The 26,751-nt window shown below is 51.0% G+C and overlaps 9 protein-coding genes across 9 annotated transcripts; 4 read left to right on the top strand and 5 right to left on the bottom strand.

The window, feature by feature from the left end:
- Window positions 1-54: 54 nt before the first annotated feature.
- Window positions 55-1,121, top strand: COL26b_009151 (uncharacterized protein; the record flags this gene model as incomplete). Its single annotated transcript, XM_053181891.1, has 2 exons — window positions 55-493; window positions 739-1,121. 2 exons carry the CDS (start codon window positions 55-57, stop codon window positions 1,119-1,121), a joined length of 822 nt encoding a protein of 273 aa, XP_053034122.1.
- A 1,239-nt stretch (window positions 1,122-2,360) lies between these two features.
- COL26b_009150 (uncharacterized protein) lies at window positions 2,361-3,532 on the bottom strand (the record flags this gene model as incomplete). The annotated part of the gene is made up of 2 exons (XM_053181890.1): window positions 2,361-2,388; window positions 2,451-3,532. The coding sequence occupies 2 exons, from the start codon at window positions 3,530-3,532 to the stop codon at window positions 2,361-2,363; spliced, it is 1,110 nt and encodes a 369-aa protein (XP_053034121.1).
- A 4,239-nt stretch (window positions 3,533-7,771) lies between these two features.
- On the bottom strand, window positions 7,772-8,778 carry COL26b_009149 (uncharacterized protein; the record flags this gene model as incomplete). Its single annotated transcript, XM_053181889.1, has 4 exons — window positions 7,772-7,853; window positions 7,905-7,993; window positions 8,054-8,127; window positions 8,187-8,778. The coding sequence occupies 4 exons, from the start codon at window positions 8,776-8,778 to the stop codon at window positions 7,772-7,774; spliced, it is 837 nt and encodes a 278-aa protein (XP_053034120.1).
- Window positions 8,779-9,687: 909 nt separating this feature from the next.
- Window positions 9,688-10,252, bottom strand: COL26b_009148 (uncharacterized protein; the record flags this gene model as incomplete). Its single annotated transcript, XM_053181888.1, has 2 exons — window positions 9,688-9,706; window positions 9,849-10,252. 2 exons carry the CDS (start codon window positions 10,250-10,252, stop codon window positions 9,688-9,690), a joined length of 423 nt encoding a protein of 140 aa, XP_053034119.1.
- A 3,860-nt stretch (window positions 10,253-14,112) lies between these two features.
- Window positions 14,113-14,935, top strand: COL26b_009147 (uncharacterized protein; the record flags this gene model as incomplete). Its single annotated transcript, XM_053181887.1, has 3 exons — window positions 14,113-14,154; window positions 14,271-14,606; window positions 14,666-14,935. 3 exons carry the CDS (start codon window positions 14,113-14,115, stop codon window positions 14,933-14,935), a joined length of 648 nt encoding a protein of 215 aa, XP_053034118.1.
- Window positions 14,936-16,965: 2,030 nt separating this feature from the next.
- COL26b_009146 (uncharacterized protein) lies at window positions 16,966-17,674 on the bottom strand (the record flags this gene model as incomplete). Its single annotated transcript, XM_053181886.1, has 2 exons — window positions 16,966-17,493; window positions 17,546-17,674. The coding sequence occupies 2 exons, from the start codon at window positions 17,672-17,674 to the stop codon at window positions 16,966-16,968; spliced, it is 657 nt and encodes a 218-aa protein (XP_053034117.1).
- A 595-nt stretch (window positions 17,675-18,269) lies between these two features.
- Window positions 18,270-18,965, top strand: COL26b_009145 (uncharacterized protein; the record flags this gene model as incomplete). The annotated part of the gene is made up of 1 exon (XM_053181885.1): window positions 18,270-18,965. One exon carries the CDS (start codon window positions 18,270-18,272, stop codon window positions 18,963-18,965), a length of 696 nt encoding a protein of 231 aa, XP_053034116.1.
- Window positions 18,966-23,107: 4,142 nt separating this feature from the next.
- Window positions 23,108-24,181, bottom strand: COL26b_009144 (uncharacterized protein; the record flags this gene model as incomplete). The annotated part of the gene is made up of 1 exon (XM_053181884.1): window positions 23,108-24,181. One exon carries the CDS (start codon window positions 24,179-24,181, stop codon window positions 23,108-23,110), a length of 1,074 nt encoding a protein of 357 aa, XP_053034115.1.
- A 635-nt stretch (window positions 24,182-24,816) lies between these two features.
- Window positions 24,817-26,274, top strand: COL26b_009143 (uncharacterized protein; the record flags this gene model as incomplete). The annotated part of the gene is made up of 6 exons (XM_053181883.1): window positions 24,817-24,978; window positions 25,032-25,374; window positions 25,426-25,533; window positions 25,581-25,790; window positions 25,840-26,016; window positions 26,066-26,274. 6 exons carry the CDS (start codon window positions 24,817-24,819, stop codon window positions 26,272-26,274), a joined length of 1,209 nt encoding a protein of 402 aa, XP_053034114.1.
- Window positions 26,275-26,751: the final 477 nt, after the last annotated feature.

Genomic DNA, 26,751 nt, shown 5'->3' with positions numbered 1-26,751 from the left:
AGATCGTGTATCGACCAGCTAAACGTTGCGGGGTGGACTTAACAGGTTGCACGCATGTTTGACATCTACGACCGCGCATCCCAATGCGTGTGCTACGTCGGCGAGCACAGCGACGAGACCGATACGGCGCTGGACTTTGTTAAGCCGATGGACCAGCTCAAGATCGAGATGAATGAGAAGGGTCAGTACGACATCGGGAAAGAGGGGAACAAGACTGGTCCAGATATCTATCTTGCGCGTTGTGCGGCTTTATACAAGTTCATGTGCCGTCCGTACTTCAGACGAGTCTGGGTCGTCCAAGAAGTTGCCATCTCGTCAGATCCCGCAGTGGTATTGGACAACCGCAAAGCCGTCACATTCGGGTCCCTCGACGCCGCCGCGTACAACTTGCAAGCCATGATTTCTTTCAACCCCGTTCTCAGAACGCAGATGATGAGGGCAGACCCGCAGCTATACCAGTTTGGTCTGTCGTACGACGAGCTCATCTTTATCCGTAAAACTTTCTACTTTAGGCATCTGATAGCCGGATGAAAACTCTACTCCTCATTCTTCTCACCCACCGTCAGGAAGGACAGTCCTAACTTTCTTGAGGCCTCCATTCTCATACGAGACTTCCAGGCAACCGACGGCAAAGACAAAATATTCGCTCTGTGGAACTTGGCACGGGATAATAAGGGACTCGACTTCAAGCTGGATTATTAAAAAACTGCCAGCAAGTCTTTATTGACTTCGCAACAGCTTGGTCAAGACAGCACGGAAGTCTCAATATCATCGCCGCCCCTGAGCCATGGCATAACGTCGATAACTACAGTCTGGTGCCGTCGTGGTGTCCCGATTGGACCTTCTCAGCAGCCACAAGCTGCCTCGTCCGTCGAGAGAGTATCCCCGTGAGGCCTATGATGCGGATGGACGACTTGGACGGCGAGCTGTACTCCGCTGATGGAGGAATTGGACAGCTTCGCGACTTTGAAAAACTCTTCAGCTTCAACAAGAGCATTCTCAACTATCGCGGCGGCATCCTAGACGAGATTGATGAAATCATCGAAGACCCAGGGAGGATCCCCTCAGGACACATATTCCAGCCACCGGATCCAGACGCATTCTACAAGTTCCAAGAGTAGACAGCAGCCATACCAAATATCTATGAAGACCGCGAAAACAACCCGTACGATGATCCTCGGCGAGCCGCCATCGCCATGTTCCACGGCGACGTGATCTCGGCCTGGGCATGCCGTGGACAGAACCCGGAAATGCTGGAAGTCCTCAGTGCTCGCCTCAATAAGACCAAGGAACAGAACGCGTGGCATAACGACGACCGCATTGCTGTAAAGTCGCGTCATATTCCGACGCACGAGTGGTCTTTCAGCTATGAAGGGCGTCCGTGATTTGATATCGTACAGTCTGTGCTTCGAGGAAGAACGCTCTGTTTCACGAAAAAGGGATACATGGCCCTCCTGCCTTCTTACATCTCGGAAAAAACCTTCGACAAGCCGTGGCGTTTTTGGCTGTGATAGCGACGTGTTCTGAGCCAGTATTGCTGCAAGAGGTTGACAGTGTAGATGAGAAGACTGTGTACAGGTTTGGTGGCACCTACTTCGTCCAGGGATGGATGGAAGGGGAAATGCTGATGAGACCCGAAGACTCGGCATCACCGGCTGGGTTCTGGTTCACGGACGAGGCAAGGAGGAGTACGTTGCATATTCGTTAAGGTCTTGTCGTTTATTGAGATGGCCTCTGAAGTACTACAATAAAAAGTGCGTGGCTACCTAGAACCCGCTTTCCCTTGCAGCGTTCCTACATCATGAACCTCAGGTACACGGCGCCTTTGTTTGATCTTTCTAATACGCACATCAGCCAGAGAACTAGATCTCGATCATGTGTGCTAGTTGCAAAATATGTCTGGGACACTACATCTATCTCTTCAGCACACGCTATCAAATCCTAAACCTTCCATCCAGGGGGTATTGAGTAACAGTAATACTAAGCCAGAGACTAGACATGGTGGGTTCATTCTTGCCCTGAACTCGAGCATATACAAATGCACCAGCCTGCGCCCTCACTCAACCAAAGCGAGCGCACTATTCACCCTATTGTTCCCCTCGAGACCCGCAGGAGACCGATTCTCCACAAATCTCAACTCGACACCCGGCCGGAACACCAAGCAATGCGAACTTCCCCCAAAATGGAACATCCCAATCTCCTGTCCCTTCAAAACTTCCTCGCCAGCCGTTACAGTCACCTCACAGCTAGACACCTCCGTCATACCCACAAACACAATCGCTATTAGCCCGATCTTCGGATTCCGCGCCTGGATATATACCACCGCCCGCGTCGCCACGGAAGCGGTGTACGCCTGCGATCTACACGGCGCCTGCGGGTCCGGACCATCTGTATCATCATTATCGTTCCGACGCGTAGCTATGCCCTGGTAACGGTTCACGCTGAAGTACGTCCCCGGAATCATCTCTAATTCGACGATCCGTCCGCTCACGGGTGCATGCCAGCGGTGGTAGCTGAAGGCGCTGAGGTAGGCCTGGTAGATCGTCCCGCCGGCGAACTGCGGCGCGAGCGCGTTATTGTTTAGCATGTCGGTAAGGGAGTACGGCTGGCCCTTTATCGTGACGTCTGCTTGTAGGGCGACATCGGATACGACTTGCAGCGGCGCCGACTCGCACGCGTTGACGATGACTGAGGTGTTGTCGTCGACCTGAATGTCAACGTTGCCACTGCTGCCCGTGACAGACAGCTTCTCTCCGCCAATATGTTCCTCATCATCAGGGAACTCCACATGCCGCACCCCCTCCCGAAAACGCCTCACAAAAAACGCATCCCACGATTCATACCCAAGAGTCTCCGTATCCTCAGGGTCAGGACAAACAAACAACTCCCTAAACCCTAACCCACCACCCTCCCCAACTCTTCCATTCGCCCTCTCCGCCATCACAATCTGCCCAGAAGCAGACACCCAAGCCCTCAAACACCCCCTCGAGTCTCCCGAAGCAAGAAACTTGCCCCAAGCACTTAACACCTTCCCCATCGCCTCATTTACCTCCGGCCTCCGAAAGAACTCGTAACCGGCCGCCGTGCCCATGGGATAATTCAACAAGGCATTAATCGGCGCCGCCACGAACCCCATGGCGTGCTCGTTTCCCGGCCTGTCGAAGAATTGCGGCCCGGAGCGCATGATGACGTTGACGACTTGCAGGAACTGGCGGAAGGACTGGACGGCGGGTTGCTCTGTTGGGTCGCGAGGCTGAAGGGCGGCGGCTTGGGTGAACATTTGGTCTGCTAGGACGGCGAGGTAGGGATCGTTTTGGACGACGGTGCGGAGGTTGATGAGGCTTGGGTTTAGGTAGTCGACAACGGTTGTGGTAACGGTCTTTGAGTTGAGGGCGGGAGTTGCAGTTGTTGTTTGATGGATCTTGTGGGCGAGCCATTTTTCAGGATTGGGGGCATCTTGGTGGTTTGATGGCTCGAGGCTGGGTTCGGCGTCCTTTTTGGACTTGAAGCTGTTGATGAGATAGTAAAGCATGACGGTGATGTCGATAAGGTGCTGCCTTTGAGAGTAGATGATTTCAATGGCCAAAAACCACGTAGCAAGTGAGAGGCGATGATAGGAAAGGTTGCTTGGGAACAAAGATTTATGCGAAAATTGCGACAATTGACGCATACTGCTGAACAACACGATCCTTATGAGTAAGATCCTGTGCCCTAGCTTCAACTTTACTGTCTCACAGGCAACTAACGTATCTGGCGAACGGCATGAGACACAATCCACATGTCTTACTGCGGGAGCGCAGGATGCCGTCAGATCGTCCAATCGGAGCACAACCGCAGTCATGAGCTGAGGCTGGGGTGACACAATTTGCACAGCTATTGACACATCTGGTGTCAATCTTTCAGGCCGGTCACGCAAACGTCTCAACACAGCTTCCAAGTTCCTCTCCCTTCACCGCCATGACGACTGAGCGGTCCCCTTCCTTCGATACGAACACAACACAACGAGGCCAGGTTCCGCCAGACTCAGTGCTCACAAAAGTTCCACTCCATTGTCGTCATCACCCCCATCCCCTGCTCAGCAATCGTCGTCCTCTCCTCCATCAAATCAGCCCGTGTCCTCTTGGCCTCCTCGATCCCAATCGGAAAATCCATATTATCAAACACCACATCCGTAATCTCGGGCGGCAACGTTCCCAACCGGTCTCCCTGCGCCGCGCCCTCCTTCCAACACCCCCTTTGCTGCGGCGGCATATTCGCCGTACCAATAATCGGAACCCTCAGGTCCACGAGGAACAGCGCGAGGATCTTGCGGTAGCTCGCCTTAGTCTTATTAATAAGCTTAAACGTCGTAACGCAGTGCTAGTAGTGTGATCAGGCTAGTCGACAGGGTTTTAGTGATTCTCAAGGTAACGTGGTTCTCTTCATCTACGATGACATTTGCAGCGCCGCCTGGACAATCATAGCTGATACTTGGCACAACAGAATGGAAAGAATTCTTATTGAAGCCGCGCTCTTGGACCTTGTCGCACGCATCTCATCTCGTGTGTTGCGTTGTGACTCTTGCTGATGAACTACGACTTAAAGCTGACGCCGGGCGCTAAACCTGTGCCTGTGGCGGCTGGGATTGCACTTGACTGATCCACATACACAGGTGCAGGTCAGACGCAGTGAGCCTCAATTCGACTTGGTTTCTATGTTAAGCAAGGACTTTTAGTGTGTGTCAGACTAGAACGCATCACTTCAAAAGTCCTTCAGTCGGTCGGACACAGTCCGCAATCCTCATGATTACTTCCTAACAGCGCCTGCAGAAACCTTTATGGCTCTTTTTTGACCGCAAGGGCCAAAAGAATCAAGATCAATCAAGAGAACAGACGAAAGGGTAGAATTTGATAGTATACATGAGGAGAATTTCAAAGCCAGCCATACATGAGCGCAGTGCCTGGTCATCCAAGTGTAATGTCAACCGCAGCCCTGCCTGTAAACCATCCCTTGTCTTATACACCGAACCAGCCTACTCGTTTCCATATCGCACCATGTCTGGCTAACATCAATCCTTCCTCCTCGATCATCAGTAGACACCATACCTCATCACAAGCTTCTTCCATTACATCGAAGAATCCGACAGCAACGACTTGCCCTTGTAGGTTGAGTTTACTTGTGTTCTTGTCCGCCGAAATAAGCAGTTTACCATTGGGCATACTAGCCTTCCATTGCTTTGGCTCCCGTTTGACCGCTGAGATGTAGTCTCTTACCGCTACCTTTGATACGACAGCCTTCGCCACTTGCCCGATCAAACGCAGCTCGCAAGACGGCATTTTCAGAGCTTCTACATCGCAGGTTGTGTCTATCGTCCAATTGTTGCCAGCTCCCGGACGTACCTTGATAGACTCCTTAGCGAACAGCTCTTTGACCCTTCTAGCGTCGGTTTCATTTCGAATGTGACCCTCGACAGATGCCCACGACCAGGAGGGCGCACGAAGAACAGGTGCAGGTGCAAAAGCGGTCGGCTTGGGGCGGGTAACGGGTTCGCAACGTTTCCCGAGAAATGAGTGCATGGACTTCCACAGCAGCCCTCTTACGAGGTCGGCTTCCCAAAGGCCCGCGAGGTAACGAGATTGCAGGACCTCCTTAGCGAGCTTTGCAATGGACGCGATAGCAGCAAATACGTCATGTGGGTTGGACAATTTTCGCTGTGTAAAGTCGTAGAGACTCTGATACCACATGCTGAGCGTCTTTGCGATGTCGGCCTCCCTGTTCTTGGCTGAGGAGACGAACCCCGGGGCCAGAAATGTGGGCACTGAGCCTAGGTGCTTGGACTTCCCATCCTCCCAGATTTCCCATGTCCGGCATTCATACAAAAGCTGAGTCTCGCAAAAGATGACTGACCGATTGGAGAGAATCGTGGAACCGAAAATCGGTGTTCGATATGTCGTCGATTGTCAGCTTCGCACAGACCTTGCAGTACGGCATGGTTGAGTCGGTGCGATCTTGCACGTCTGCCTCAGCTTTGAGCCAAGTAAGAGTGAAAGTATGGCAACTTTTCAGACAAGGCTGGGGCGGGGACGCGTCTTGCAAGCGGATATAGCGGCGACGCCAGTAATTGCATGTAACTAAGGAAGCCAACAGTCTGACCTGAATATGCGATTATCAGCAATGAGCACTTTGGTCTATTTAATTCGAAGCAATCTACCAACGCTGTGATGTTCAGGTACAAGGGCTACGTCGATAAACATTGAGTTTGTGCAAACCGGCATGCAAATTATATGTATTAAGTATTATAGGTCCAATCCAACACAACAAATATTGAGGCCATGCCATCTCTACTACTGCATGGATATCTCGGAGATGCTGGGTCCCTGTTATAACTGGTTTTAGCAATAACCTCCGCACTTTATAGAATCAAAACTCACCATCATTACTAGCGTTCTCTGGGTTATTTTCCACTTTCCATCTATTTCTCGCTCCACTTTGTCGACATATCGTCCGTAGCTATATAAGACCTTGTCTAAACCAAAGGTCTCCGAAAGATTTGTTGTCCCCGCCATGAAATGAGATGCAGTCAGATACGTCAGTGCAACAGCCGTATTCTCTGAGCACACTTCAATGAGCTGAGTGCCGTAGCTATGGTGAGTGCTGGCAAACATTCCCAGTCCTTGAGAGATGGCTGCTGTGATGCTGTCTGAGCCAACGAGGTCGCCCAAGGGAGGTGGAAAACTGGCTGTGGCGTTGGCTGCGAATATACTGCCAAGTTGGCTCCAGTCCTTTCCATCGATGGCTACCGGATATCGAGCGAGCAGATGCTGGATGGAATGAACAGCTGTCAGGTACTCAAGGCTCCCAACTGGTGGTCGTTGACAGGTTTGACCGCAATCGAGAATCGGAGTGATTGGTGAGCCATTGCTAGAGGCAGTGACTATGCCAGTGGTGACCGAGGCAAGGGTGAGGAATTTGACCATTGTTGATTATTCGGCGCGGAAGAAGAGGGATGCATCCGAGCACTTCTTGGTGAATCCTATCTGGGAAGGTTCGCTGACTTTATATAGCCGCCCCTGTGTAACATCGCTGTTCGTAGCCGCAGCTGAACCCCGTTACGCCACTCCAATTGGGGCAGACTCAATAAAGGTACGCCAAGACGGGCGATGTGAGACCGCAAAGACAAAGGCAATTGAGGAACAGTCAGACTGGTCTGATCTGTCATCTCTGTGCTACTGTTGCTAAATTCCGAGGGGAAAATTTACTAGCATTTTGTTACGATCGAAGCACCCGGCCAGGCCGGCACTGCGTGTCACACGGAGGCGGATGAACTCTTTAAAAAACCTTCCCGAATCGAGGCCCGAGAGTGGGTCTTGAGCTTTGTGTTCCGGCAGTCCGATGGGTAGTTGAATCAGCAATGGTCCACGGAGCGGATTTTTTTTCTTCGCACGGTACGGCGTTGAGAAAGAAGTTAAGACAGCCGAGAATCTTGGACATGGAGGACGCAATATATGGTCCATCGTGTTTGCATCACCGGCATCCCCTGATTTCCTTTCGCAATACAAATTTACAGTCATTTAGTTCGCCCTAATGCTTTGTCAAAGTGCGGTCAAATCTTTGAAGACGTAGTGATATTAGATTAAGTCTTGATCTAAGATAAGTAGAGGCCAAAGGCAGTCTTAATATCCAATCTTCATCGTCCCATTAGATTACCAACTACTGCACGTGAGCAAACCAAACACTGCCAGGACCAAGACAGTAAGTATTGTTATAAACACTACAAGCACATGTCCAACATTTACTGGTACTGGGCGCGGTAGGTATCCCAGTAGCTGTAGATGCGGCTCTGCTGTCCGTTGGAGAATCCGGTGAAACACTCGCTGGTGAGAAGTTAGCTTTAATGTTTAGAAATGAGCTTGGTGGTTACTTACTCGTCGGAGTAGTTCATGTAGTTGGTAACAGAGTCGGTACCGGCAGAGTTGGGGCAGGTATCGCGACCGATCTGGCAACCGTAGGACTCCTGTTGTCACTTGTTAGCCGATGATCTCTCACTCCGGCATGCTGCACTGGGGATATTTACCTCGGCCTCGTAGGGGGTGTCATCAACAGAGTCGCCATCACCACTGCAAGCGTAGCCCTGGAAGGTGTGGAAGACTGCCTTAAATTAGCTAATGCTCAATGTGTGCAGTGCTCGCCATTGAGTGATAACTTACGTCCAAGCCAGTGACCGATCTCGTGAGTGGCAGTGTGACCAAGGCTGTACTCCTCGTAGCTGCCTCCCGGGACCGTGGTAGAGAGAATGACAACGCCGTCACGGTTGAAATCAGCAGATCCCGGGGTGATGGTCTGAGGGAAGCGAGCATAGCCAAGGTAGCGCGAGCTAGCGACGAAGTACACGTTTAGATCAGCGTACGTGCCCTTGCGAAGCGCAGTCTTCATCGCAACCTCAGCACGGTCAGCAGCCCAGTTGGAGTTGACAGTCCAGTCAGCGCCAGCCTCGACAAAGGAGATATCGTGGGGGGCATAGGCGGTGTTGAGCACGGCAAGCTGCTCATCCAGGGTGGCCTGGGTCAGGTAGCCGCCGCTCACGGACTGCGAGGAGGCCACAACGTGCCAATAGACATTGATCTGGATGGGGCCGGCGGCACGGGAGCCGTTACCGGCAAGGCGGGCGCTAGACTCCATGAGCTTGAAGTCCTGGGCGACCTGGAGGTCGACCTCAGTGGGCTCGTCGGTTCCGCAAGTTCGCTTGGCGAAGGCGGATGCCACCATGGAGGCGGCGACCAGGAAAGACTTGAGCTGCATGATGAAGAGAGTGCCGGGAAGATGAGAACGGAATGAGAAGATTGGAATGCCGATGGTGAGGACCATAGTTGTAATTCTGGCGGTCTTTCACGAGTCTTTATACATCTCGATCATCGGGACGCTGAATTCCACAGAGTGGCGGGAAAATAGAATCAAGCGCCATCTCCCAACTTCGAACTCCCTCTTCTGGTCGCTCCGCCAAAAGATAGACCATTCAGCGGTCGTGAACATCGCGTTCGTGGAGGAGATAAACTTGACAGCCGGCATCGGGTTGCATTCGCCCGGGATTTGACTCGTGAAGTTCAGCTACCTGCTCGATTCGTCCAAGACGTCATGCGACAGGACGGAGCTCAAAAGCTCAATTTTCACATCACAAATTGAAAGCTGGAAAATGCCATGCGCTGCCAAGAGGTTTTGCTGGTTAACCTGCCTTAAATGTGATTCTAAAGCCGCTGAAGAGGGTCCTGGTGCCTTGGCAATTACTACCTCGTATTACAATCTCCTCCCTGAGACCCTTGCTCATCAGAGTAGTTTATCTAAGCGCGTCGGCTGTGCGCGGTGCAGCATGCAGCGCCATTCGGTACCTGCCGATGCGCGGGATACGCGGGACATGGATCAACAGCAGGTAACGCGATCGTTGGGGATGGCATCGCATCTTGAACGTATTTACAGAGTACACTCAAGGCCGTCTTTTGTGGCCTAAATTTAGGTTGTCCACAGCCGCTCGTTTTGCGATTCTCTTCAAGGCAGTATCCTCCTTCTCAGTCTTATCTCGCTTGCAACCCTCCGCAGCTGGCCCGAGCACTGAGACCAGGGCATAATTTGGCATGCCGTATTGCCCTGTTAGCGGCCAAGGTCGCCGATCATATCGCCCGTTGCGAATCGCGATGTTGTCGTCTGTGTATTTTCTCAGAGGTTTCGGGATACCCTGATCATCATGTCGGCTTTGGTGTTCCAAGACTTTGATCAGGTCGACGAATATAGTTGTCGACGGCAGCTCGATTTCGAATTTCTGTAGCGAGCTGAGAGAGTCCTGCATGTCGTGGCTCACGATGCAAATCGACACATACTCAGTCGCTAGTTGAGAAAATAGTTCTTTGACCTTCGCTTTCGCGTCGTCGTAGTAAAGTGAAAACTCCTCGGTGGAGTCGTAGCGGTAATACCATGGTTTCGGTCGGAGTCTCTTGTTGACCTTGGACTTTTCCAACACAATGAACTTTTTCTTGCAGCACTGCCTTGTGGGGTGTTGCTTATTGGACTTGGAGCCCGAGAGTGGATTCGCAGTTGGCGAGAGGATGTCCAGCTCCATGAACGGCGTTTCCGTGACGCAGACATGCGCGCCTACAGGTTCGCAGCCTACAATGACGACCTGGTCGCTGTTCCAGCACTCTGCAAACGTCCCGTTTTCCTTGGCGCACTCTTCGACTCTTCGCAGTTCACCCTTTGTGAGAAGGTGTGGCGTTTGGTGGGTCATCGTCCTAGATAGCCGTTGCGATGTTGGTTTCGATAGATTTTCAGGCGCTGGGTCGAGGTGTAAATCCGCCAAGTACGCTTGTCTTCAGAATGTGATCTGGTTCAATCGGGGTAGAGATGATGCTGCCGATCTTCACTACAAATACAGAAGCAACTGTGGCTGTGCTTCTCCGTACTTCTAACAGCAAGAACACGAGTCGGGTTTTGCCGGGGGTTGAGTCACTCGGGGAGGCAGCGCGTTTCAGCCCGTCGTAGATTTTGTGGCACAGAGTGGCGCATTTCCATGAGGAGGTTGGCAATTCCCCTGCTTAATATCAATGGGTATTATTGTTGACTGTTGGCCGAGGACACGGAAGAGTGTAATGTTAAAATTCAGACCCCGTGCCGACTGAAACGCACGCCCTACGGCGTGTCTAGCAGCACAGGGACCAATGGTTTTACTAAACAGTAGTAGTAACTTACCACTGGGGAATCGTCGATTTCACCTGCTCCTTTTACATCATGTTTTCACGCTTGCGCAGTACCATGACCGTGAATTCCATCAATGAAAATCTCCCTCTAGCTCCATATTCCACAGGAATCCCATACCCCTTAAGAAGTCCTTAAGGTCTCTAGCTAGCTCAGTAGTTCTGAAGGATCATTGAAGGTGGGTGGATTGAGCTGTATATCAGAAGGCGGTGCTGGAAGTCTTAGCCATGCATGCTCAGGCTGGTCTCGGTCTTGATCCGTAAGGCCCGGGGCTTCGAGAGCGCTCTTGTAAATGATCGTCAGGGCCTCATAAATGACCCTCCCGTCATGTTGTGGCTTGTTTGTCTCAAAGGAATCCAAAAACCCCTTCAAAAGCTCCATGTCTTGCTGGGCTCCAGGCGTTTGCCTGTACAGCACGATGCTTAGAAGCAAGCCGTCAATGCTCCACCCAAGGTCATGGCACATGTCCCTTGAGGCTCACGATTAGTGTTGGGCGACTATGTGTGTTGTTCGAATCGAGACTTACAACATGAACGGATTGTTTTTCTCCGTGTATACGGAAAGACAGAGAATGTTTCTCGCGGCAGACGCGCACTCATTTACTACCTTTATTGTTATCTCCCGTATGGCGGGGTCGCTGAAGTATGGGATGTGGCAAAATATGGAGGAGTGGATGGCGATTATTGTTTGGAAGTAGGTGCGATGCAGAGAGGTAATCTGCATCGCATGGGGAATTGACAAGTCTTCTGCTACATTTGGAGGCCTAGCAGACGCAGGCAGGTCATTTGCCCACTGTTGAAGCTCTGAAAGTAGTTTTGAGGTGGCTTTCAGATGATTCTGGCTGCCTTTCGCGGAAGGAAGAGGCGATCGGAGGTTGTCGTATACTCTGTCCTGTATCTTCGCAAGCAGCACTTGCTGTCGTAGATAATTGAGGCTACGGCCTTCTGAAAGCTTGATGACTCCATGACTGTCAACAGGATGTTCGTCAGGCAAACCAATAACTAGCCTTTCAGTCAGAAGAGGGGGTTTGAAAAGTCGCAGTGATAGCCTTTGGTCCATAACATAAGCCCGATAAAAAAGCCGGTTTTTGTGAAGCTGGTCGGTCGACAGCGCTCCAGAGGAAGATGTGGCCACATGGTATCCAGCCAGCAGCATCATCTGCGTTACTGATCCAAGCACAGTTGCAGCTGGAGAGCTCCTGGACGTGGATTCAAGGTAGGCTGTCTAACAGGGTTTCTTTTAGTTCTAGTCCAGAAAACCATGACGTATGGTTCAATGGACGTACCATCAAGAGCAGCGTGCCCACTGCCAATGTGTCGGGTGCCTCCATCATGATACCAGGCAGCACCCGCATGGCGTTCTCCACAAGCCTTTCCGTCATCGCATTCTGAGCGCCATGCAACGTCCCCGAGGCGCATGCACAAACCATGCTGATGGCTGCGTAGACACTCTGACTTGGACAAGACTGCCCTTGAACATAGTTCTGGAACACGCCCTCAATCTCCTCATTTCGGAAGAACTGGAAGTCGCTGTTCACCGATTCTAGGAAGACTGAATAATGTTAGAGATGGTAGTAGCTATTCAGGGATGAGTGGGCCTACTTCTGAGACACTGCAGTGCCGTGTCTAGCATTGGTAAAGGATGCATCGGGCCCCCTGAAAGATTGAGACTTGGGAAATTTGGATGAAGCGATCTGCTGCACAGCTTGCTAAACGTTTGGTTGCCGATCATGTAATCTACGCATTTGATGTGAAGAACATCAAAAATGCAGCATGAGCCTGTGTCAATTGTCAGTCCGACTGGCCGCCATGAAGTATGTGGCTAATCAGCGACATACTCTGATATTGGAACTTAGCAACTGGCTGATCAGGCGGTCCTATCCTAGCCATCGGCAGTGCGTCGCGGCGTATGAGACGGTACAACACATCGGGACTCGTTACGTACGACTCTTCGCACAGAGTATCGAACCCCAGGTGGGCCAGTGGAGAGACGTGGAGCTGTCTCGAGCTCGGCAGGTGAGCAACATTTTCGACCGTGTTGCCGGGTGTCAAGCTTTGCACCATCTGCTCAACCTGCTGTAGTCTCCTGATCATACCAGCACGGGAGCTAGAACCTGACCTGTTCTAGTGCGTCAGAAACACGTCCATGCCTGTTGAGATTGGGCGAGCGATACTTTCTACTGGTGGGCGCGCGGAGTCGTTTGTGGGAGTAGACGCAGTCAAGCTCCTTCGCCACGCATGTCGAACATGCAGGAAGGGTTGAGTCGCATTTCACCTACTCGGCCCGTTAGCGGCTACGCTACCAACGGCACGCATGGCTCTGATGACGGTACCTTTCGCTGCCTGCACGGCGTGCAAGCCCATCTGGACCGCTCCGCCGATGATTCTGGAATAGGTGTGTCTGTCGGGGTAGACATGTTCGGAACTTCGGGCGGGCGCGGATCCTGAAGCTCGGAAGATGCGAAAGAAGGAAGGCGGATGGCTGAGCTTTCAATTGTCAGGCTCAGACTGCCGGAGCTAGCTTAATAATACAAGACGCTCCGAGACTTTACTGAAAACGAACGTAATTTCTCCATTGCAATTGTTTCCGCTAGGATCCGACGTCTATTGACTGGGAATTTCTCGGTTCCCCGCAGATGTTCCGGCTCTCCATTCTATACCGAGCTGGTGGCCCCACACATGTTCCGGTCCCCGAGTACCCGTCATATCGCCGCCGGCCACAGATATCAGTAATGTCTCAGCTAAGGCGCAATGATCCTATTGTTATTCCGAAGAAGAGGATGCGCGATCATCTTGCTTGCTTGGTAAGGGGAGCCGTCTCTGTCGCAGTGTTCTGAAGCGCGGTTGTAGGCCAGTGTAGTATATAATTCTTAGATCAATCAGGTAGTTAGTACCTACCTATCAATTCGGTGCACTTAAACTCAACCTGAAATCAAAGCGTCAGCTCTGACGACCTACTAACTGTCAGAATGATCTCGAACGCCATTAAGGTTGCCGTTTACGGCGCCGCCGGCGAGTCAGCGGGCCTGATCGTAGATCAGCTTCTCGCATCAACGACTCCGTGCTTTGTAGGTATTTATTCCCGTCATGTCATTTATGGCGCATAATTGACACATTGGTATTAAACATGGAAGCTAATGCTGCTGTTTAGGAAGTCACAGCTCTGGTCCGGCCCTCTTCAATTTCGAAGCCGGCCTATGCTAAGCTAGCTCAGCGCGGCGTCGAAATCGTAGCTATCAATCTAGAAGGGCCAGAAGTTGACGCTGCTAGGGTTCTAGAAGGCCAAGATGTTGTCATTGCGTCCGTGCCCCCCAATGCGCTCGATTGCCAACTCCCCCTGATCCGAGCTTCCAAACTGGCAAACATCAAGCGGTTCATCCCAACTGCTTTTGCGATGGCTCTTGACCCAAATGGTATCTCCTCTGTGCAAATCATGGTACGATGAAATCTTGTTTCCCGCCTTGGCGTGGTGCTCCAAAGACTCAAGGACCCCTCTGATTCGTCATGCATGTGCTTCACACTTTGAACAGCCGCTGACCTCGCTACTTACAGAAGGAGAAGATCTACCAAGAGCTTGAAAGATGCAAAATTTCTTACACTATCATCGACGTCGGCTGGTGGTACAACGGCTTCATACCTGAAGTGCCGTCCGGAAGAACTGATCATGCCATTGCACTTCCGGACTTCCTCAGGAACTTGGTCCCTGAAGATGGAAACATGAAAACCTATGTAATTGACAACGAAGACGTCGGAAAGTTCGTCGCTCGCATCATAGTTGACTCCAGGACTGTCAACAAGCGGGTTATGGCTGCGGGAGCAAGCATGTCTTTCAATGAAATGTTCGCCATTGCTGAAGAGCTCACGGAGGACACTGTCACCCGAAAGCATGTATGTTGTCAACTCCCGATCGTTGCTCCAGCGTAACCTGATAAGCTCTTTTCATACAGGTTTCGGCGGAAGAGCTCAAATCCATGATTTTCGGCGCAGCCTCTCAGCTCCAAAGCGATTCGAATAACTATCTTCTACTTGTCGGTAAGCTGTGGCTGGAATATTACTACTCCTCTTTCATCGACGGCGATAATAGCCCAGAGGGCGTCAAGCACTTGGGCTACATCGTGGCTGGAGATCTGTACCCCGATTTCAAGCCGACCACCTTCCGAGATTTCTTCCAAGAGACCTTAGATGGCAAGAGACGAATCCCATATTCTGCGAAATAAAACGTGACTCGGCCTCTTTGTTTCAGATTCATACAAAGTTGAGAGGCACTGGGGAAGCGGTTTAAAGGCAAGGAATTAGAGACATCGTTGCGAATGTCAAAATTAGGTTTTTATCGAGGCTTTTCAAATCCTACAATACAATAGACGTTATGGCGCAAATAGACTCCCAACACGGCGTTCCAGTTTACTATGAAGAGGGGGTCATCTTCTTTCATCCTTCATGGGCGAGCAGCCGATGTTGTGACCATGTTCATATGCAGGTGGACTAGCGCTTACTTGTGGCTTGAAACCCCTACCATCTTCAGGACTGGATACGCTTATATAATGAACTTAGCTCACATGAAGCGAACCTCTCTATATTAAGCGAGTTGCCCGCTTTTCGCCTCTGGCCATGAACATGCACTAAGTCATCTTTTGCTTCGAATCGTCGCAGATCTGTGCGGCGCAGCTGGCCCCCGAGCATGCCTCAACCACCCAGCGCAGAAATCATTGGCGGCCTTCTGTCACGAAAACGCACCATTCAAAGTAGAACTAAGGTGAAAACTGGATGCGCAACATGCAAGTAAGACTCGAATCATATCGTCGGCGCTAGCCCTAGAAATCAGGGTCCAGCCGGGGATACATCTTTGCAGTCATCCCACTGACTCGGTAGCAGAAAAAGGAAGATCAAATGTGACGAGAACAACCCCCTTTGCCACAGGTGCACGAGCACAGGCCGTACTTGTGACGGTTACGAGTCTCCATTTCGACTCGTTTTGACAAACCACACATCTGACTCGGCAGGTGCCAAGTTGGATATGGCCAGGATACAGTCCATCAGACCGAACATGGCTGAGATTGAGATCACTCGTGAAGACGTTCATCTTCTTGGCCGTTACTTCTCAACCAAGACCATATTCGACGTGGACCTTGCCTGCGATAAAGAGGCTCAACAAATCATACAAGCCAGTGTAACTGATCCATCAGTCCGATTGGCAGTTTCATCCCTTAAAATTCTCCGAAAGCATCTCGAGACTTGCGAAGATTTTGCCTTTTCCTCTTTAGGACAGAAGTCGGGTCGATACTATGACCATGGGGTTCAGCAATACTGCATGGCTTTAGGGGGCCTAGCGTCCAAACTGTCGTCTCCGGGCTCCGACGAAATAAGGTCGGCGTTGCTTTGCTGCCAAATATTCCTCAGCATCGAGCAGGTGCGCGGCAATTACTCAGCAGTAGCTCAGCATCTTGTTCAGGGACTTAGTATCATGCATGAATATCGGGCACGGCCATTGTTGATTGGGAGAGACAAGTTGATACCGGCAAGCCATAGCAAGATTCCTCTACTCGACGTCTTCGTCCTCAAACTTTTCATTGCACCATGCAAATTTGCAGATTCTCCGGCATCAACAGACATTAAGGAAACAGCCACGGGTGCATGCCCGGTGTTGTCTCACCAACAGTCTGGGGAATCTGAATCTGTCCCTGCTCGTCCCATAGCACCCGACATGCGCACGCTTCTTACCAGGATTGCCTCAAGGACGCTTGAATTCCTCTATAAGGTTTCGAATGTTGAGTCGATAGCAATGGCCCTCTTACTTGTTTCCGAAAAGGTATCTCTCCTGGATAGTTTGGAATCGTGGTACTCAATATTTGAGCACGTTCATTCGGACGCAAAAGCTCCGCAACGAGAGCCTCTGTCAGTAACTTTCTTACGCTTGTTCTATCGGACATTGCATATCGTGCTCCTAGGGACAATCTCCTGCGATTTAGAGTATGACGAGAAGCGACCGGCCGAGATTGAGCAATTGCGCCTTGTGGCAAATAATGTAGAGGAAGGATTAAAGACTTATCGAGGTTACAGGGGTGCTGATAGTAAAGAACGTGCGTCGGATCCAGCATGTTGATGAGTACTTGATGTGTTGACGGATTTCTGTCGACTCTCACAAGTGAACTTGGGCATGCAATGGACTTCAACAGCTTCAATGTAATAAAACCATCTGCAATATTTTATATAACACAATCGATCTCTAATTACCTCATTTACTACCATATCACTGTGTCGCCTTTGCAGCGGTCAGGACTTGCTGTATGGCTCGCCTGTTGATGACGCGGTTCCACCATGCACTCACGGCTTTTCGACCGAGGATTAGATCTGCATATCCGCATGCAACGAGCCTCTGGATCAGGGGTATATAGTAAATGTCCACAAGAGTGAAGTCCTCCCCACCCATGTAGTCGCTGTGTTGCAATGCACGTTCTGCAACGTCAAAAAAGGCTTCGATGGACCGTGTTGCTCCTGACACGACGGTCTCATCAGGAGGCAAGCCCATGAATCTCTGCTTCACAAACTTCTCAAACGCAATTTTACCTGCGGGGTCGGCAAAGTAAGACATCTCCTCCGACTGCGCTTGTTCAAAAAGTGCAGTAGCTTCCCTGTCGGAGTCGGGCGGTAGAAGCGGGAAGCAGTATTTCTTGGCGAGGTACTTGCAGATAACCCTACTCTCATAGAGAGTGAAACCGTCGGGGAAGATGACAACTGGGACTTTACCCCAAGGGTGTCTCTTCATATACTCTTCCGACTGTGCGGGGTGGTGTCAGCACATTACTTTCGGGAGATGTCGGTTCACGTACTTTTTGTTCCCCCTTTTGCAGGTTGATCAGGACAAGTTCGTAGTCCGTGAAGCCACCTTCAGCGAGAGTCAAACGGACACGATCCGTGTTGGTCGAGCCACGGGCGCCATATAGAGTGAATGCTGGCATTTTGGAGGAGTGTGATATTTGCGACAGAATTCTGCCGTTGTTGGTGATGAACTTCGACATGACCTTGGATACCTGGGGGGAAATTGTGACAAAGTTGCCTTGTTTTATAGTCATTTGCACCGAAGATTTGCCTCACAAACAACAACACTACACATGATACTCGAACCGCCATCATTACATATGGTTGGCCGGTTCGCTCACACTACTTGATCGAGTTAGCGCGGGCGCAGGCTACGTGCTGACAGCGCCCGCTTCCCCGATTTAATCGTCCGGCCGTGCCGCCCGGTGGGTCCCGTGTCGTCCGAGCCCGTTTGTAGTATCCGAACCGAGCCAGCCAATCGGCAGACACCGTAAATGCAATTCTAGGCATAGGTGTTGCGGTCTCATGACCATCTTTCATCAGAAATACAGTTCTCAAGAGTTGGATCTGTGTGCGACCGATCGTTGGTCCGTCAACGTTAAATACATTGACATGCCTATTTGTTTTGGTAGCATTGAAAAATCCAATCTCAGTAGTTTCATTTTACTTTCGAATCGGCTGCACGCTTAGACAGTAGATTACAAGCCCAAACTGATCCTCTTCTCACTTGTCATCATGCACTTCCTGCTTCTCGGCGCGACAGGGCGTACTGGCAAACATGTTGTGTCTGAACTCTTGTCTCAAGGACATACAGCAGTAGCTCTCGTCCGCTCTCCTGGCGGTCTTCCAGACAGTCCTGGCCTCACCATCGTCACTGGATCGCCGCTATCAAAGCCTGATATCTCATCAGCTCTTTCGGCTACGCCTCCTCTAACTCCTTCCGCCGCCATCATCACCCTGAACACAGTCCGCGAGTCTGACAGCCCTTTCGCACGTCAGCTTTCACCTCTCCGCTTCCTAGCCGACTCATGCGCCAATGCTTGCGAAGTCCTCCAGCAGGCCGGCGTCCGTCGTATCGTGGTCATGTCGACAGCTGGCGTTGGTGATTCTTGGTCGAAGATGCCATGGCTTTCGAAGGCATTCATGAGCTGGACCAACATCAAGTTCGCCCCGGAAGACCACGGTCTCGTGGACAAGGAGATCCGTTCTACAGAGATGGAGTGGACACTTGTTAGGGCAGTAAGACTCGAATTCGATGACCCTAAGTTACCGAGTCAGACCAACACCAAGGCGGAAGTGGAGACGCTGGGTAGCGACGGTGCCGGAATACGCGTGACTGACAGCGTCAGTGTTCGTAGTGCGGCAAGATTTCTCGTCAAGGTTGCAGTTGAGGGTCTCTTCATCGAAAGTGCAGTGGTAATACGGGATTGACAGCGGCGATGGTTTTGCAACTCTGAAGGTAGTATGAGGATTTATTCTAGATGATCCAGTAAGATCTTACTTGCCTCACCATTGTTGAATTATTCACGTCCGCTTCAAGCCACTGTCGGCCAAATCAACGCCGACCTCCGGTATCTCCCCTCCAATGTGTCAATTGAATCGCCTTTGATCAACACTACCAAAACTTTGGTCATTGAATTATATATGTCTCAGCGCAATACTCAGCATGAAACCGACCAGGCCTGCCACTTTCCCAGTTTCGACTTATCCAGCCTTGAAGGACACCAGTTAGCACTTCTCTTCATGACGCTCCAGACGTCATAATCAAACGTACTGAATACATCCATCCTGTACTTGATTGATACGTTGCCAGTTGGATGGCTCGCTGATTGACGCCACACACCCCGCAAGTCCCGGCGACGTCAAACGATCCGTGAATATGTCAATGGTACAACCTCCAAAGACGATGTTGACACTTTTGGCATCATAGTTGGCGTACGACTTGTTGATGCTAGTCATTGTGAAGCACTGAGCGAGGTGCTCGGTCCCGGTGTTGGAGCCGCCGCCGTAGTGGAATGTCGTTCCACCAGCACACTGGTCATGGTCATAGAATGTGACCGACCACGCAGAAACGGAAGTTACAATGAAGGACAACAATGCGAGCCTCATGATGGTCTTGGTAATAACTGACGACCGGGAAAAAGAGAAGGTTAACACAACGTATTGAGTTCCAAAGTCAACTGAAGTGCGAACACTTTGTATTGACATCGGATGAACGGCACTGGGATGCTGCAGCCAGCCCGCCGTTAAGGTTTGTAGGGCGGAACGGCCGACATTGGTTTGAGTAATACGCGCTTCCCGCTTAACCACATACCGTTCGGGTGTCCCAGATAGAGCACCTCACAGGCATTGGGTCTGACTCGCAATTGCGATTTCCTCGAAGTATCTTGCGCAACATGAAGCCAAGTGATGTCTTTAACTCGGCATCCTCCGAACTTAGAGCCACGGGAGTTGCCGCTGATACGCATGGCTCGCATTCGCATTTCATTGACAGAGGTCTCTTTCAACCTGAAATATTTTGACTCACTCTCCCGAGGAGGGTCAAGACTGACCGCCGAACTAGGTGCCTGGGCGAAATATTATGCTCCTTTCAGAACATGATAGGACTATTTACATACGGACGCCCTCCAACGAGAGGCCAGATCAGTACCATGATTGAATATCAGACAGCCTGTTGGTCTTGACGCTGAAGACGTCTTTGCCGATCATGACAGACAGTAAAGTGTCACGCAGCATGCTGACGTCCCGCCGTGGTAAGAAAGTGGCTTGCGCTTCGCATGAGAAACAGACAAAACCGGTGTGGCACGGTGTCATTGTGATGCTGTATGGGCTGCCGTCTCACTGGGTGTTTAGGCTCTTCCACCCGCAGGTTTGTCTCCTGCCAAGCTTCGAGCGACGGCAGACCGGCCGGCTCTTGCATCCAACGTCCCCACCATCACGGAAGTAACAACGCTATGCAGGGGCGCAGTCCAAGGTATGAGCTATTGGTGACCTGAACATGGAATATGCTCAAAGTTCAGGTGGCAGCCTGAAATGTTGGGCGACCCGGAGCGTTTGGTCAGCTTCTTTCGGTTCCGGCGCCACCGTGGGATATAGCTCCCCTGGGAGATTGAAACAAGGCCGGCGTCAAGACAGCCTGCCATACTTTGTTGCTCATGAGTAGTGGGTATGGGGCTGAAGTTTGGTCGCCGAAAGAGATTGCGCCGCTCATATCAGGTCAATATCATCTCTTCCTGCAGTCTGGCAACATCACAACCCATGTCCCCAACTACCATGTGGTAAAAACGAACCAGAACATTCCCAATTTCCGAATCTCGCCATCACGGTTGGCTAAGAGGCCTGCTACCTAGCACCAACAGCATCATAACCTAGAGCAAGGGGCACACTCATGGTTACTTTTCATTTTTCCCAATCTCATATGCAGATAGGCTGTGTTGACCATGAACGTCTCACACCGGGGGCTTCAAAGTGCACAAAATATCAAGTCCAAATTTCCCGCAATGCAAGGTTGGCTTTTCCATGCGCTCTTGATATCCTATCCTGTGTTCCTCAATGACGTGGGCCGGGGGTTCGCGGGGTTGACGCTGGGAGGGTGGGAATCCACCTGAACCTGCTCCGGGCCCACGGCTCAATCTTCGAGAATGGGAGCGTTCCATTAGTCGGGCAGAAAAAAGTCCCGACGTTGGCAAGGACGGCTTCGATCTTTCACCCCTGATGCCTGAACATCTCATCGCATGAGACTCTCGAGACCAGATGGCTGCTCCCTGCCCGATACTTGGCTATTGTGTCTTGGCTTCCGATGGTGATAAAGACCATCTGGTTTTGGCCTCTATCCCGGGATGGCTGGGGGCCAAAATGGAACACCGCATTGTAACATGAACAAGATGAACGGCGAGACTTCCCGGGTTCGGCGGATTGAAGAAAGAAGCATAAGCTATCATGCCATATTCGGCCAGGTAGAAACCCCGAAGTCCAGTTTCTGAGGCCGCTTACGACGTGAAGATGGAACATCTTCTTCGCACGCCGGCTTGTGTTGCTTCAGGGTGTCATGCAGGGTCAAACTTATTTACTATTCTCCCTGGGAGCTACTCGGCGTGGGGTCCGGAACACAGCCAACCGGAATTGTCTTCAGTACCCCGAAGGATCCCCAAGCAAGGATGCGGCTTGCATCTCCTTTCCCATTCTCCTGGGGATTCCTGATTTCCTTCAATACCAAGATCCATCTTCCCAGTCGCCTTGCAACCCTGAATGGCACCTTGATCGTCCAATTCGTCGAAGAACTGTAGGCAAAGTCTTCGCTCCGGTCGCGACATTCTTGGGCATAGATGATAGGTTGCAAATACCGGGATTGCAATTCTTGGTTTCATGCTTCGGAGATAGTCTTGCTGTGACAAATCAATCGACCTTTTCCTTTCAATAGTCTTCCTCGACAAGCCCGTAGAGCCAACGTCGCACCATCAAGAGATCTTGCACTTTGTGCAATGATCTTGGCACTCGATCCTTAGGTCCCGGGCGAACGGGGGGGCGTGCCTACCCCAACGCAACCCACCGCCGGAGCCAAGACTTACGGAGCGGATGGAGGGGCTGTGTGTGAGGCGATTGTGACAAATTACACTGGGCGTACGGCATCAAACCGGGTGGACAAATGGTCCTGTCTGCAAGACGAATGCAAGGCTTCACTCTGTCTAAGTACCATGTTGTGATATGGATGGCCAGGCTCTTGGAATACGATATAAATAAAGTCAATGGATCAACATGTATCCACGTGGGCATAGGCTTGTAACCGGCCACCATAACCGATCTGCCAAGTACGTGTGGTCCCGCGTGGCACCACTTTTGAGCCCAATGGAAGCGCACCCGAGGAGATCATTGAAGAAAGCCCAAACAAGGTTTCATCTTACAACGTCCATGCATCATGGGTTCCGATCCTCAATGGAACCTTAATCGGAAGGGCGAAATAAAGCAGCAGCCCAACGGAGATGAGGCCAAGGAACCACAAAGTTACAACACTGAGAGCGACAAATCGACGTAGTCAAGTAACAGTCTGCCCGATGGGCACAGCAGTCATCCCTGTGGTCATGTCCGTGCATTTGCCATTAGGGTAGCAATCAAGAGGCAGATAGGTTCTTGGAAGCACGGGAGAAGTAGGAACGGAAGCGGGAAACGTTCAAGTGGCCAACATGAGCTCGAAGGGCCTTTAACCCGCCTTGAATTAAGCTTAACATACGGTGGGGGGCATTGCCGATATCTGAATGGTAGATTGGTGGACTATGATGTGGCTATCGTCTGCCATCTGAGACGCAAATCAGGAAGAGACGGATGTTAGGTTGGCAGACGGTCTTTGCATCCACAATGCTCGTCTTCCGCAAACATTCACGAAGAGGCGATGGGCAATGAGCTGTAATCTGGTCGCAGGAGTCTAGGTGATAGCTGAACACTCAATTAAGAAGTCTAACTATGGGAGTTTAACAAACGTCAACAAATGAAAGGCGGGATGAGAAATAATAAACGCTAATAATTATCGACTGTTCAGCCTGTGATCTGTTCGTTTTTACCCAAAAGGCTGGAAACCGCTAATATCTCGCAAACTGGACTTCGGACGAAGTTGAACACACGTCTCCTTCTCGTTCTTTGTCTGGATCTTCGCTGATGTTGTCGCTGTCGCGGTTACCGTGGTTTGCCCGCGAATGGGTGTGAATCGTGATCTCCGTTGTTTTTGTCGGGTAGGAACTTGTCGCCGGCGACACATGACTTTTGTCTCCTTTCCCAATGCGAACCTCATACTCAGGCTCGTCAGTTTTGGTAAACTGCCTCGACCGCTCGCCGTTGAATGTTTCAAGAGCCACGTCGTTTGCCTGTCCATGTCCTTGACTGCGCACGTAGGCGCTGCTGTTCGAGGCCCCTCGTGTGAGTTCGACGAGGCGATTGAGAATGCTGAACTCGAGCTTCAGCTTAATGCTGTATACCAACGGCTTCCAGGCTGTCTGTATGTCGTAAAGATTGGTGAACTCGAGGGCCAAAATCGTCACGTCTAGTAGGACAACTAGTATGTTCACCCAGATCAGGTGGTTCATGATCTTGCGGGTGCGCAAATCGCCGATGCTGTTCATGAGACGAAGGCGTTTGGTTGTTTCCCAGACGTACAGGGCAGAAATGATGATCTCTTGTACGAAGAAGACGGTGAGCTGGATTTTTTCGAAGATGGTGTACGGATTCTGGAATGGTTCCGGGTTTGCCGAGTTTACCCCATAGACTAGAATAATGATGGGAATATGCAGCCAGATGGCGTCGGCGATGATCATGTACAACACCAGTCGTAGTCGCTTCCGGTCATGAACAACGATATGAAGGCGTGAGTATAAGACGACCGACTGGCCTGTTATCATGGCGCACCAGCCGATGAGAATGAGCGTGGCGTAGATGATCGGTTTCGTCGTGAGGGACAGGTGCCTCAGCAGGTAGCCGGTCCCACTGAATGCGATGCCCCATGTTGCGATTAGAATACTCCAAAAGTACAATCCGGAGCGTCTTTTGAATGATGTAAAGATTGAGACAGTAAGCTCAAGAACGTTGTAAAAAGCAATGCTGATGAACACGCAAATAACAATTGCAACGATGATCCTGGTGTTGATGTCGATTTCTGCCATCGTTGCCAACGGTCCATGAAGTCAACAATGACACAACAGAGCAATGTGTCCAGCAGAGCGAAAAGCCCTCGACTCTAGAGCTATCATTGTCGGACATTTAAGCATCACAAACACATCATTCTTCCTCAAAAAACAGGAGTTTCAGCTTGCTTGATTAGCGTGAGTCCGTTGGTGTTCCCAACGATACATCGCAGGAAGTACACAAGACCTTAGACCTAGACCTTCAACAGGATCATGTCGCGAAGCAACAGCTTGGCACATACATTAACTTTCTAGATGCCGTGGTCATTATAGCACTAACGTCCCTGGAGACGGACCTTTGCCCAAATTCGACCAAGTCGAACCACTGCCAAGACTCGGGGAACTACTCCGCAATAGCTAAAATTCGGAGTGGGGGTTCTGGGGGAGCTTTATTGGCACAGTCGCACTCCATCTTTTTGTCCCTTCACCGCAGTCATTATTGGACTAGTCTAACATCTTAATGCACCGGCAGATGCGACTATGCAATTTTAAACACGCAAGGGTCCATCAACGCGGGGACGTTCACGGTAGCATACAAAGCGCCTCGTACCCAACCTCTGGAACATGCTCCCCTCGTCACACACCACCAAACACAACACTCCTGGAAACCAACAATGTCGTCTTTGCTGGCTGTAGTCGCTGCAGGTCTTCTAGTGCCCCTGGGCATGGGACTTTGTACCGCTGCCGAAGTTCCCGCCACAGCCCAGATAATTGACTGGAAGAGTTTCAACGTCCTGCAGAATGTGCCCCCTCCTGCAGAGGCGAACGACTCAACGGTTCGTCGCTCTGGTCGTCTTGCGACCTTTTTCTTTGACTCACTATCATGCAGCTCTTCCTCTGGTCTGGTGTAACCAAAGAGTCACTTGAGGCCAAACCATTCCACGTCTACGACGCCGAGTTCTACGATGTTATTGGACCGAACCCCTCGCTGACCCTCATTGCCACCTCTGACACCGACCCTATTTTCCACGAAGCTGTTGTGTGGAATCCCCCAACCGAAGAGGTCTTCTTCGTTCAGAATGCCGGCGCTCCCGCTGCAGGCACTGGACTGAACAAGTCCTCCATCATTCAGAAGATCTCACTTGCGGAAGCCGAGGCTGTGCGAACTGGTTCACGGGCTAACGCGACTGTCACTGTTGTGCCGTCGCAACCCCAGGTCATCAACCCAAATGGTAAGCCACTTGATACTTGAAGGCATCACACCAGCTTACATGGATTTCTAGGTGGTACGAACTACAAGGGCAACATCGTCTTCGCTGGAGAGGGTCAAGGTGACGATATCACCTCTGCCTTGTATCTTATGAACCCAGTCGCTCCCTTCAACACCACCGGTGAGTTTCTTTAGTCACGCAAAGACGCTTTTCGCTCATTCCCCTAGTTCTCTTGAACAACTACTTCGGTCGTCAGTTCAATTCGCTCAACGACGTTGTCATCAACCCTCGCAATGGAGAGTTGTACTTCACCGATACCCTCTACGGCTTCCTACAGGATTTCCGTCCTCCTCCCGGACTGCGCAACCAAGTGTACCGCTACAACTTCGAGACCGGCGCAGTCGCCGTCGTGGCTGATGACTTCACTTTGCCTAATGGTTCGTCCTCATTAATGTAGCTGAAGGGGAAACACCTAACAATCAATAGGCCTCACCTACTCTCCTGATGGCAAGAAGGCCTACGTCACCGACACCGGCATCGCTCTGGGATTTTATGGCCGCAACCTCTCTTCTCCCGCTTCAGTCTACTCTTTCGACGTGAATGAAGACGGCACCTGGGAGAACCGCAAGACGTTTGCCTACACTGCCTCCTTTATTCCTGATGGTTCGTTCTTTGCCAATCTATTTTCTCTTCGCACACTAATTCGTTGTAGGTGTTCACACCGACTCTGTCGGCCGCGTCTACGCGGGCTGTGGAGATGGTGTTCATGTCTGGAACCCCTCTGGTAAGCTCATAGGCAAGATTTACACTGGAACAACTGCTGCAAACTTCCAATTCGCTGGAAATGGCCGCATGATTATTACTGGACAGACGAAACTGTTCTATGTCACTCTGGCGGCTTCGGGCGTAGAGCTGCAGTAGCGCTCACTTAAAGTATGTACCTAATTTAGTTGCCTAATTATGTCCTATATGCCGCCTCGTATCACCTGTAAGCCTGTCAAGTACCGTGCATTGGAGCGTAATTGTCTTTCCCCTTCGGAGATTGACTTTTGGGATTAGGACGTTTGATCCGGTAATTTACAGAAGGCATTGAGGGTTGCCTGCGCATCTTTTTCCGATATAGACGGCGGGTTGATTTTAGTCCTATTTCGATCAGTCTTGAAGTTCCTACATAGTAACTCTTCATGTGGTGTACCTCTTCGCCCTTTTCAGACGTGATTGTGAGAACCTGTCGTCTGCCATTTGAATCTCTCACCCTCCTCCTACATACCAATCCACCAGCACCCACTGTTAGTGCTGCGCTGGGTCCGCCATATCAACACTAACACTGCTAAACCCATCCCACACAACTAGAACCCTCGCCCGCGATGGCCTCGCAGCCAGCCGCGGGCCCCTCGC

The sequence above is a fragment of the Colletotrichum chrysophilum genome (genome assembly GCF_026319265.1).
Source record: "Colletotrichum chrysophilum strain AFK26 chromosome Unknown scaffold_86, whole genome shotgun sequence".
Taxonomy (NCBI): domain Eukaryota; kingdom Fungi; phylum Ascomycota; class Sordariomycetes; order Glomerellales; family Glomerellaceae; genus Colletotrichum; species Colletotrichum chrysophilum.
This window is presented reverse-complemented; position numbering and strand designations above follow the sequence as displayed.